Source organism: Trichechus manatus, unplaced genomic scaffold, assembly GCF_000243295.1.
Source record: "Trichechus manatus latirostris isolate Lorelei unplaced genomic scaffold, TriManLat1.0 scaffold00065, whole genome shotgun sequence".
NCBI classification, from domain to species: domain Eukaryota; kingdom Metazoa; phylum Chordata; class Mammalia; order Sirenia; family Trichechidae; genus Trichechus; species Trichechus manatus.
This window is the reverse complement of record NW_004444001.1, coordinates 9,066,198-9,078,364: the sequence shown is the minus strand read 5'-3', so window position 1 is coordinate 9,078,364 and position 12,167 is coordinate 9,066,198. Positions and strand designations below refer to the sequence as shown.

General features: G+C 50.0%; 3 protein-coding genes across 5 annotated transcripts in view; 2 read left to right on the top strand and 1 right to left on the bottom strand.

Annotated features, from left to right (window-relative positions):
• The window catches only part of XPO5 (exportin 5), a 46,631-nt gene extending 45,446 nt beyond the window's left edge, over nt 1-1,185 (top strand). For 2 of the 3 annotated variants that reach the window (XM_023734230.1, XM_023734231.1), the window contains exons 29-31: nt 26-163; nt 380-544; nt 725-1,185. In XM_023734230.1, coding sequence (XP_023589998.1) covers nt 26-163; nt 380-544; nt 725-862 — 441 coding nt within the window. In that variant the 3' untranslated portion in view covers nt 863-1,185. The remainder of the gene's footprint in view (nt 1-25; nt 164-379; nt 545-724) is intronic. The other variant, XM_023734229.1, reaches the window with a different exon arrangement.
• A 1,391-nt stretch (nt 1,186-2,576) lies between these two features.
• POLR1C (RNA polymerase I and III subunit C) lies at nt 2,577-6,856 on the bottom strand. Its single transcript, XM_004379497.2, has 9 exons — nt 6,726-6,856; nt 6,532-6,603; nt 4,968-5,075; nt 4,614-4,746; nt 4,205-4,324; nt 3,956-4,108; nt 3,619-3,768; nt 3,405-3,521; nt 2,577-3,257 (listed from the first exon to the last, which is right to left on the bottom strand). The coding sequence occupies exons 1-9, from the start codon at nt 6,792-6,794 to the stop codon at nt 3,139-3,141; spliced, it is 1,041 nt and encodes a 346-aa protein (XP_004379554.1). The 5' UTR covers nt 6,795-6,856; the 3' UTR covers nt 2,577-3,138.
• Nucleotides 6,857-6,903: 47 nt separating this feature from the next.
• On the top strand, nt 6,904-11,497 carry YIPF3 (Yip1 domain family member 3). The gene is made up of 9 exons (XM_004379495.2): nt 6,904-7,177; nt 7,809-8,006; nt 8,203-8,309; nt 9,681-9,726; nt 9,863-9,955; nt 10,114-10,245; nt 10,450-10,563; nt 10,760-10,883; nt 11,017-11,497. Exons 1-9 carry the CDS (start codon nt 7,097-7,099, stop codon nt 11,163-11,165), a joined length of 1,044 nt encoding a protein of 347 aa, XP_004379552.1. The 5' UTR covers nt 6,904-7,096; the 3' UTR covers nt 11,166-11,497.
• Nucleotides 11,498-12,167: the final 670 nt, after the last annotated feature.

Here is a 12,167-nt window from a genome sequence, read left to right as displayed (position 1 = left end):
GCCCTGAGCACAGCTGTCTCCCCAGGTGCTGTCAGGGACCCTGCTCGCAGATGCTGTTACGTGGCTTTTCACCAGTGTGCTGAAGGGCTTGCAGACGCACGGGCAGCACGACGGGTGCATGGCTTCCCTGGTCCACCTGGCCTTCCAGATATATGAGGCACTGGTGAGTGGAGGAGAGATGAGCAGGAGGAGAAAGCATGGGGGCAGGATGCTGTGGCTTTGTCCCTCACGGCCTACTCTTGATCATTTGGGCCTTATCCTGAATTTAGGCATCTGCCAGGTTGCTAGCTCTGCCCCTGAGAGGTGGGTGTGGCAGGGAATGGAGAAGGTGGCAGGGCCCACACCTACGTTATTGAGTGGGTTTATCCCCACTTGTCAGCGCCCCAGGTACCTGGAGATAAGAGCTGTTATGGAACAGATCCCTGAAATACAGAAGGACTCTCTGGACCAGTTTGACTGCAAGCTTTTGAACCCGTCCCTGCAGAAAGTTGCTGACAAGCGCCGGAAGGACCAATTCAAACGCCTGATTGCTGGCTGCATCGGGGTAGGTCTTCAATACACCTCCATTGGTTTTGCTCCCAACCACCCTATGGTCTTATTAGCCCATGTGTATGGGGCAGACCAGAAACCAGCTGTAGTCATTGACCATTACGGTGGGATGATCTTTAAAAACAACCGACTACTGAGGGCCCAACATTAGTTTTTTCTCGTTTGTTTTCCACAGAAGCCCTTGGGAGAGCAGTTCCGAAAAGAAGTTCACATTAAGAATCTCCCCTCACTTTTCAAAAAAACAAAGCCAATGTTGGAGTCAGACGTGCTGGAAAACGAGGAGGGTGTCCTGGCCACCATCTTTGAACCGTGAATCAAGCTTTTGGGCATCCTTCCTTGGCGTTTATTGTCATCTCTTCTTCCCCTTCTTAGCTAATCTCTAGGCCCTTCTCCACTGCCACCTCACTTCCCCCATTGTCAGCCTGGAGAGAGATCCAGGTCTGGAGTTGGAGAGAGTGGGCCCTCCTGTGCTGGGCCAGTAGTAGTTATACTGAAGTATCAAGAAAGGGAGTTAGGGCTTCTACCATTCTGTCTAGATCTCCTAGGTGTCTCCCATTCTGCTTGGAGTTTTGGCTTTTCCAAGAGAGAAAAGCTAGAGCAGAGCAGCCCTTCGCCCCAAGCCCTCCCATCTGTGCAGAATGTTAACTAGGAGTGCTGTACCCAACTTTGCGAACTAGCCAGGCTTGCAGTAAGGGTTCAGTCCACAACTATTTCTGCCAGAGTTTCTCCTGGACCACTGTAAGCCCCACTGAGCCCCCTCACACAGTGGAGCATGTTGCAGTGGCTGAGTGCTGAACTGAATTTGGCCAGTTCCCTCATTTTGTTTTGAGCAAGAATCTGGTCATCTGATAGGATCCATGGCACAAGCTACTGCTAAGCTCTGGGCACGGTACCAAGTGTAGCACCTCCAAGGACCAGGGCTGGGCCAGGGCATTAGTGCTCTCTAGCTTCCCCCTTGGAGCTTACACATTTTGCCCTTACATGAATGATCCCTCAGTGTGGTTTCTCCAGCCCCAGCATCCACTCAGGCATAAGAGCCACAGTACCCTATAGTGTCGCTGATGCCATTGGCATCCAAGGATGATCCAGACCAACCAGGTTATTGTGACAAGTAGCTAGCAAAGCCACTGGTCTCTCCGTGAGTCCAGGTGCCTTCAAAAATCTCATGGTCTTTCAGGTCCCTGGTCACTTCTCCATAGGGCATTTCCCTAAAAAATGAACATAAAATATGCCTTCCCAGCACAGCCTGTTCTGTGAGTCTCCAGTCCATTCTAGAGGTCACTGGGAGGCCTGTAAGCAGAGGGAAAGTGGATGTAAGACCCTAGCCCTGATGTCATTACTGGCACAACATAAGAGTGTGTGTTCATGTGCTTTGCATGAAGACAGGCGTGTCATCAATCCAGTCCACTGGCAGGAGGGCTTCAGAGGGAGGGCCGAGTCAACTGAGGCTATACTTTCAGCTGGTGCAGGCCCATAGGCAGGGTAAGGGTTGGGAAGAGGCAAAGCTGCGGAAGCAGGACTTAGGAGTCTCACGTCACTGTCTCTGCTCCCTCTTCCTGGGCGGTGCTTTGGGTTTCTTACTCTGTTGATTGTGAAGGCGATCTCAATGGTGTGTTTCCCTCCAAATTTGATGGCTGCCTACTCTGTGTGGTTGGGGCTGTGGAGGGCATAGTTGTATTTATTGTGTTGTAATATTTTTAACATCCTGTGACTTCATGCTAGAAGTTTTCTATTGTTTATAGAACCTTTTTGTAGAAACATTAACTCTAAAGCACATCTGCATGTCAGTAAAAATCTCAATTTTATATAGAAAGGGTCCCATCTGCCTTTTTCAAACCAGTCTTAACACCAGTGACATATTTCAGGGTCATTGCTACGCATAAGCATCCCGGCAAAGGGACTGGGCAGGAGGAACTGTGACTGATGGACTTGCTTTGTTAAGCTGTCAGCTAGAAGAATATTTCTCTTCCTGACCACCTACACCAGGCAGCCCATACCGTTCTCATAGTGTCTACAGCAGATGGCTGCTGGACCAGACCTGTAAACTACTGCCCAGGGAATTGCTGTTTCTTTCATGTAGCTGTTGATAGCAATGTGACCACCCTTTTTTCTATCAGGAACTTCCCCCTGATAATCCAGGCAATAGGTGAAGTGGTAGATTCACTTTGGCTCTTTGAGGATCTCTCTTAGAGTTTGGTTGTGCCCCCAGAAACCACTCCCAATTCCTCAGGAGGCTTGGTCCTGACCTGCACTGACATCTGAGCCCAGTGTTCTTAACTGCTAAATGAGCAAAACTGTTCTAAAGCCTCATATTTTTGGACCAAAAATCAAGAAGTGGTGTGAGAGAAGTATTTTTGTTTGACATGATTTATTTATATGAAAGAAGGGCCTTACAAAGGCGTAACAGGCACATTTAACAAAATGTATTGATTGAAAATAAAGCTAGAGTTGTCCATGAAAATTCAGGATCCTCAGTTACACTGGGCTGTGTACAGCAGTCCTGTGGGTGTAGGTCAGAACCCAAAATCTTCAGCTTGCCTGAGAGGAGCATCCAAGCCTAGCCATCCCAGTAAGTGTCCAGTGCAAACTTCAGTCCATCTGAACCGCATCTAGTTCATCCAAGAACCGCCGGCACTTTCCCATCAGGACTTTGATGGCTTCACTCACCAGCACATCTGGTGGCAATACCCCTGTGGACTCAACAGAGACTGGAGACCAAAGAGACACTTTAGCCCAGGTAGGGCTTGCCTGTGTAAGTTATTGCTAAATTCCACATCACATCTGAACTCTGAAAGGAAGCTGCAGCATCAAAGGGCGCCCCCGCTCCCTTTACTTGATCCATCCAAAATACTCACAGATGTAATGATCCCGAACCCGGGCCAGCTGAACAATCTTCTTCAACTTCTCATTCCGGAAGACTTCTCTGCTGAAGGTATCTAGCCGGGGATTGGCAACTCTGGCCACTTTTTTACCTGATGTAAACAAGCCATGTTATACTTTCTCTATTGGAGCCCAGAGCTTTTGTTTCTCTCTTAGGTCCTGACCTGAACAGCACCCCAAATACCATACCTTGGACTTCCTGCACCTCAATAACACCAGGTGAGAAGCACTGCCTTAGCTCCTCAGCTGCCTCTCCTTCCACAGGCTCAAGCAGGGTGATGTCGGGCAGGAGCCTGTAACTGGCTGTCGCTACAGGTGAAAACTTGGCGTGATCTTTGCCTGGAGGGGAGAAGGAAATACAATACCTGTGGGAAACCCTTCTTCAGTGTCCTAAGCCACTGCAGCAAAAGTACATGCTCGTTGGCTTTCTGCCTGTCAGGGACACCTCTGCTGACTTCCTTAGTCACACCTTGCCCCACTGCAATCAAACTACCCCCCGGCCCAGTGCAGCCCACGGGGTTCTCACCAGTGCCTTTGACACAGTGCATGAGCAGGTCAATCTCCTGGCCGGGCCGCAGCTGAGCAATGAGAATGTCATCGTGCACTGGTCGGATAGTGCCTTCTGGGAAGACGTCAGCCTGGTTCCCCAGGGGCACCCATGTCATGTGCCTGGTGTAAACTAGAGGAAGAAGCATGTCATAAGACTTCAGCCCCTAAAACCATACACCCGCCCCCCCAGCAGGCAGGCTGTCTTCCTCACCCTATCACTGCTTACCTTTGTGGTTCACATAGAGTTCGTTGGGGTCAGAGGAATCTTTAGAAGCGTGGGGGTTCCGAGTGCACCTGACTTGCAGCCGAAACTGCAGAGTATCTATCTCTGTGCCTTCTTCATCTTCTGCGTAAATGCAAGAGGAGGAGGAGGTGGCTCTTAGAAAACTAGTGACCACTGAATGCCAGGCACCATGCTGAGAACTTTACATACATTTCTCATTTAATCCTCTTGACAAACTTACGAAACAGGTACTGTCTTCATTTCACAGATGGAAAATACTGATGTGCTGCTAAAAGATTAACTTCCGCAAGGTCAAATGCAGGTTTTAAACCCAAGCAGTCTGATTCCAAAATCTTACTTTAGAAGAGAGCTGGCTTCCTTTTCCCAACATATTATTTTCCCAAACGCTTACCTTGGTTTCGATATTCAAAAAGACGAGGATCCGCATGAATGGGAATGAGCCCAAGCCGGTGAGCAAGGATCTCATCCTGGACAATGGATGTGTTGTTGTACACCAGAACCTTTTCCACGGCCATGGTTGGCACCTGCCCAAGGAAACTGAATCACCCATCTGCAAAGATCAGTAGGCCCTTCACTCCCACCCCTTGACAGAGCTCTTCCTAGAAAAATGCTTGCTAAAAAGATTACAAAGAATGGCCAGAAGGAATGCTCAATAAATATGCAGGAAAAACAAGGTGGGGTCACCTTGAGATAATTAGCATGGTTCCCCACACAACCCCAACCTTGTCACCACATCCATCAATACCTCAGCTAATAGAATGCGTCGAAAAGCATTGGCAATGGCTGCATCAATTCCCACCATGTCGAACTCCAGTGAGTTTTCATCCATGTGTACCACATCCACATGGAAATCCTAGAGGGACAGGAAAAACACTAAGGCCTGGTCTCTGCATAGTCAAACTCTGTGCTCCCCCTTCCCTGGGTATTTCCCTTAATGTATTAACATCATCTCATATCCTAAAACCTCCCTTATGCCCAGATGTCCCTCATCGGATATTCCTTTCTCCTCCAATCCTTTCTTAGTCTCTTGAAAAGTTTCCTATTTTTATCTTCCATTCATTCAAAACCTCTGTAATCTGCTTCCAGCCAAACATCTCAGGAAGGCCATTCTATTAAAGAACAGGAATTTCCATACTGCTTAGGTCAAGTGATACTACTCAGTTCTTATCTTACTGGAATCCTCTACTACATTTGGAATTTTTTAATAAAATCCCTCCTTTTTAAAACTTACTTCCTTGGTTTCTGAGCACCAATCTTCCAGTTCTCTTCTTTCTCTTATGATTTCTTCTAAATTCACTCTTCTTCCACCCATCCCCTAAATGTTAACTATTTCCTAAGTTCTTGTCTCACTAGGGTGACCTCAACCACACGATTTTAGCAATTTATCTGTATACTGACAACTACGAAAATTGTCTCATCCCTGATCTCATTTCAAATATTCTACTAGCCTGCTAGACTTCGACAGGTGCAGAAAATTGAATGCATCATCATTCCTCTTCCCCACATCCATTCCTCCTTATCAGTAAATGACATCACCATCCATCAAAGTTCCCTAAGCCAGGTTATTTTATACTTCCCCCTCACAGCCCATATCAAATGAATCACCAATTTTACTTTCCATCCCCTTTGCACAATTTCTGCAATCATAGTTCACTGATTCTCTCCCAACCATCAGGGTTACAAATCTTATCAAGTCTGCTTAAAAACTCTTCAAAAGTTCCCTATCACCTACAGTGCCTAAAACGAACTCCAGTCTTGCCTACCACTCATGCTGGTCCATTTTACATTCTAGCAATACTGAATTGCTTAAACATTCCAGGAGCACATCTCACGCCTTTATAATTTATTCATCTTAGTTCCTTCACACTTAGCTGTTCACAACTTCCATTCATCGTTCAAGGCCCAATTTAGTTGTCATCTTCAGGAAATTTTCTAAACCTCCCCCCTAGCCCGCCCGCCCCACGCACACCCTGGGCCTACTGCTATCAACCGCCTTACCACGTTAGATTGGAATCATTTGTTTACGCGCGCTGACTCCCCAACAAGAATCACAGAACAGGGCAGAAACTGTGTGAATTTCGGTCTAGTACACGCGGCGCCTAGGACATTGCTAGGATGGGAACAGGAACTCAATAAACGTCTGATGAATGAAGCTAACCTTAAGGGCTGCTTCTGAGGCATAGGCTGCTCAGATCACACGGTCCGGCCCCACACACCCTCTCCAGACACCTCCGTCCGCACCCACCTTATCCTACCCTAATCGCTCACCCTCCCAGTACTTCCAATCCTCCCTCCAACTCCTCCTCCACCTTCTCGAAGCGTTCCTGGTCCCAGGCATCATCATAACCGGCGTAGTTACCGGGGAAGTCAGTGGTATGAACCTAGAACAAGAGATAGGAGTCTGTCCGCAAAGGAGCAGCGAGGCCGAGCCCGTCCTCACTCTGAACCCAACTCATCCCTATTCCGTTCTCCTCTATCCCGAATTCAAGACCACAAGACTTACATTGCGAACCCCGAACTCCCCTAGAACCACGCGGCCTCGCATTTCTTCTACTGCCTTGGCCGTCGCCATCTTTAACCGTACCACGTGGCTAGACCCTCAAAGTGGCTCTTGTGGTCTAGTCACCCCGTCTCCTTGGCAACGAACGCGCTCCTGGAAGCTTACATATCGCGAGAGTTTGCCCCGCCTCCGTCCACGTCCCAAGCTTCCGGAAGTCAGTTTGAGCCAAACATCCGGGTTTCTCCTTTTTGCATTCCGGCTGGTCCCATCTCTCCTTGTTGCCCGTGGACGTCTCCGTCTCTCAGGCTCACGTCTCGCCCAATTCACCGCGCGCGGGATAGCGCGGGCTTCAGCGACGGGAGCCCTCGAGGGACATGGCAGCTACGGCGGCGCCGGCGGGCGGCGCCCGAAACGGGGCTGGCCCGGAATGGGGAGGATTCGAAGAAAACATCCAGGTAATGGCCCCAAGGCTCCGGCTGCCAGCAGCCTAGGGCTGGCAGCCGTCCTAAAGTGTCTTGGGAACTCTCTCTTGGGGCCTAAAAGTCCGCTCCTAACGTCCGAACCGCTTGCTCCAGTCGCAACACTTCACCGCTTTGGGTCTTGCACCCGAAGTCGGTGGGGTTAGTGCTGACCTGAAAGGCCCAGAGTGATACTCCAGCTCGAGGGCCACAGGTCTCTGGGCCTTCCCGAGGTATTAGAAAGAGCGTGCTCTTGCTTTAGGGACAAGTTGGGAGGTTGGCCTGGGTCAGGCATGATGGGGGAAGGGAGAATAACTGGCACTGGCCAAAAACACTATGCACAGACTTGCCTTGGGCTTGTGAAAGACAAAGGAAATGGGTGCTTTTGCAGCCCTTTGAGAGTTTGATAGGGAAGATAGGAGAGACATGAGTGAAAGAAGTTTTCCCAAGCTCAGTAAGAGAGCCAAAGCTAGGACCCAAGTGTTCTGACAGCGTATGAGGGGGAAGAGAGTGGCAGGATCTGTGGTGATGCCAAGCCATACCCCAGCAGTGGAAGAACAAAACCCAAACCCTGGGGTAAGCGATGGAGTGGAAAGGTCTAGCACTCTAGGAGCCTTTGTTTTCGCAGGGTGGGGGCTCAGCTGTGATTGACATGGAGAACATGGATGATACCTCTGGCTCCAGCTTTGAGGATATGGGTGAGCTACATCAGCGCCTTCGTGAGGAAGAAGTAGACGCTGATGCAGCTGCTGCTGAAGAAGAGGATGGAGAGTTCCTGGGCATGAAGGGCTTTAAGGGACAGCTGAGCCGGCAGGTGGCTGATCAGGTAAGCAGGACTGGATTCCTGCTAAGTGGAAAAGTATATCTAGGCAGGCCGCAGGTTCTGGAGTTGGTGTTGGTGAAGCCCGCCCCAAGTTACCCAGTTGGAACCAAGTAGAAATCCAACAGAAGACTAGGCAACAGGTCCCAGAGCCAAGAGTCTCACAATACCCATCCTCCCACCCCCATCTTCCTTGCTTCAGATGTGGCAGGCAGGGAAGAGACAAGCCTCCAGGGCCTTCAGCTTGTACGCCAACATTGACATCCTGAGACCCTACTTTGATGTGGAGCCCGCCCAGGTGCGAAGCAGGTGAGGATCCTTCTCCTGACAGAAGAACTGCCCTCCTAACACCTAGTCCTTTATCCAGCCAACAACCAGATACGAATCCCTCAGGACCCCTGCTCTTTATGACCTCACTACCCCTCATCATTGCACCTTGTACCTCAGACACACCATACCTCTCACCAGCTACTGAACACAACATGGCACTAACACATTGGCTTTTTCCTTTTCGCCATGAGCAGACTCATCTTCCCTCAAAACCTAACTCAAATGTTACTTTCTTTGTTCCCCATTCCTCACCTCCCTCCCCCATTTGTCTTTTCCTGGTACTGCTATAGAATTCTGTGTTTTTCTCTAATAGATAGCATGTCAGCACTGCTGTATTTTCTTATTCTTGGGTCTATCTCCAGAGACCAACAGCTCCTTGACAGCAAGCTGTTTCATATTTATATTTTTATTCCCGGCACCAGAACAGTCGGTGAACCAGAATATCAGTACATAGTTGCTGAATGACTATTCAAGAACTGGATTTAATCTTAGCTTGGTTCCTTGTTTGTCCCTTAATTTAACTAATGTTTATCAAATAATATCCAGTACCACTTAGTAGATACTCATTGATCATATTTATTTATTAAGCACAGCACTGTACTTGGCTGTGTCTGATTCAGTGGTGAAGACAGATGGGAGCCTTTCCCTGGTGTGCAGTTACCAGACAGCACTCATACACTGTGATGGAGACACAGGAGGGACACTTGACCCAGGGTGGGCTAGGGAATGGGACAGGGCAGGTATCCCAGAAGTATAATTTAGCTAAAATCCAAGGTATTATTAGGAGCCGGTCACTTAAGAAGAGAACAGGGATGTGACTTGTACTTTTATTCCTTCTGCCTGGAATTTTCATACCACTTCAAATAGATTTTTCAAGAAAATACCCAGTGGTGCCTAGAGGAATGGTAAGCAGGAAGAGGTAGGATGCACAGTTTCCGTTAGTGACACCTTCTAAACCTTTTCGCAGGGCCTCACCATAACAGCCCTGAATGCTGGGCATTATTCTCTGCTGAGGTTTGCCTTTCTTTTAAAGATGAGCCGGTCAAATAGGTCAATCGTCAGGCCTTCCCCCAAAGCCCAGCCGGATTCTCTGAATTCTCTATATTGCTGCTGCTTCAGTCAGCGCAGCATCAGAGGAGTGTCCTCCCCGGAATGTCCTAGGGGCTAGGAAGTGATTTCCCCATCCTGTCTGTCTTTACTACCCCCTTCTCCCCGAATCATCCAGCATGTCCTCTGGGCCAGTCGCCATGCCCTGGGATTAGAGAGATGAGTAGTAAGACTCATGCCTTGACCTCCAAAACCTCACAGCCTAGTGCTGCCTCTGCTCTCATCTCTTCTCTCCTCTCTCAGGCTCCTGGAGTCCATGATCCCTATCAAGATGGTCAACTTCCCACAGGTGAATAGGGGGTGGCATGTCTGGAGAGCCAGGGGAGGCACCAGGGCAGAGGGTGGGTCCACCAGGCAAAGCCTGGGAAGGCATAAACAGAAGAGCCATGGTAGTCTCCAGCCTGAATGAGTTGGTATATTGACAGAAAATTGCAGGTGAACTCTACGGACCTCTCATGTTGGTCTTCACGCTGGTAGCCATCCTCCTCCACGGGATGAAGACATCTGACACCATTATTGTAAGCAGAACAGAGGACGTTGGGGGGTGGCTGAACTAGGTTGGAAGTTTGCCCGAGGAGAGGACGATGAAGTGAGGCAGGAGCAGTCCTTGAGGAAGGCCCTGAGTGAGGCTGGGATCAGAGGCCTCTCAGGGCTAAGCAGAGCCTTCACCCCACAGCGGGAGGGCACCCTGATGGGCACAGCCATTGGCACCTGCTTTGGCTACTGGCTGGGCGTCTCGTCCTTCATTTACTTCCTCGCCTACCTGTGCAACGCCCAGATCACCATGCTCCAGATGCTGGCACTGCTGGTAAGGAGCCAGGCATGGTGGTGGGCAAGGGTGATCCTAAGAGAGTACCCAGGCCTTGGTTTCTGTGTGTCCTGGTTCCACAGGACCCAAGGGCCTGGAATGGGAGGAAGTGGCCCGTGGGCCCTTTATTACCCAGGGTCCCCGTGAAGGGCCAGAGGTCAGTCCAGCCTGAGTGATTTTCCTCTCCACCATTCTCCTTCCTAGGGCTATGGCCTCTTTGGGCACTGTATTGTCCTATTCATCACCTATAACATCCACCTCCATGCCCTCTTCTACCTCTTCTGGCTGCTGGTGGGTGGGCTGTCCACCCTGCGCATGGTAAGCTGGGAGAGGGGTTTTCAGGAGTGGACTGTCCTCCCAGGGATTTGGGAAAAACAGCCCAGAGCTGAGGCAGAGCCCCGTGAAGGGTTCTGAATGGGTGGGAAAAGTCCAAGATGGCTTTGCCTTGGGTGGGGTGTCTTCTCCCCACTCCTCACTGGAGCCAGGCCTCTGAGCTATCTTCCTGTGGGACTAGGTGGCAGTGTTGGTGTCACGGACCGTGGGCCCCACACAGCGGCTGCTCCTTTGTGGCACCCTGGCTGCCCTGCACATGCTCTTCCTGCTCTATCTGCATTTTGCCTACCACAAGGTGGTGGAGGGTAAGTGACAGGAGGGCTGAGGCAAGGAGTGGATGTGGGTGCGGACAGCTGCCAGGGGCAAGGGGGCTGGATGAGATAGCCTGTGGGCTGGGCCTAGCCAACTCTTGCTCATCTTCCATCACCCTTTTTACAGGGATCCTGGACACGCTGGAGGGCCCCAACATCCCGCCCATGCAGAGAGTCCCCAGAGACATCCCTGCTGTGCTCCCTGCTGCTAGGCTTCCTGCTGCCATGCTCAACGCCACAGCCAAGGCTGTCATGGTGACCCTGCAGTCACACTGACCCCACCTGAAATCCTTGGCCGGTCCCTTCTCCCTCAGCTGTGGAGCGGAGGAAGATTAAAGGACAGTACTGATGACGTGTCTCTTTGATGGGGTCTCCAGCTGCCACAGAGCTGTAGCTGCTTAAGCACCTCCTTGCCGCCTGCCAGGGCCTGTGAAGGGCATGAGGCTGGGAACTCCTGGCCAGGACTGCAGGCTCTGCAGCCAGTGCAGAAAGTGGGTCAGCTCCTCTGAGGCCCCTCACCACCTACCCCTTCTTCCTCTTTCTCTCTCCCACATTGTCTTGCTAAATATAGACTTGGTAATTAAAATATTGATTGAAGTCTGGAACTGTAGCTACTGTTCCAGTGGTCCTGCCTGCCACTCTACTTCCTGTACGCACAGTTTTGCTGTCAGCAGTGGTAATGTCACCTGTTCCCTTCCTTATACCCACATCCCAGGCAGGATAAAGGTGGGACGGGCTGGAGTACATAGGAGGCAGTGTTGAATATGGAACCGGCTGCTGAGGGCAGAGAACACTGACCCATGGAGCAGCAGGAGGCCTCAAGCACAAGATCCACAAGCCTGATGGAAGAGTGTACCCCACAGTCTTGGAAGCCAGTGGAGCAATGACAGTTGGACAAAAACTTCCAGACCAAACCCCATGTCATTATGAGGCCTTTATGTACCTGGGTCATTATGTAGGGATAATTTTCCTGTGAGAGCTTGTATTTGAAGCCAAACTTGGCTTTGTCCTGGTTATGCTGAGGTCAAAGAAACAGCTCCATTTGAGTGTTTTCTCTGTCCTTTCTTTTCCTTCAAGAGTGCTGCTAACTCTTAAAAAATTAAAAAAACAAAACAAAACCTACCACAGCACCATCCACCCTTAGCATGGGCTTTAATCTGCTCCGTTTAAGGAGTTAATTCCCATGGTTAATAGAGGGAATAGGGCCTTTGACCTCGCTTCGCTACACTCAAGAATTTTTTTTTTTTGTTTTAATATCCTGTCAATTTCGTGGTAAAT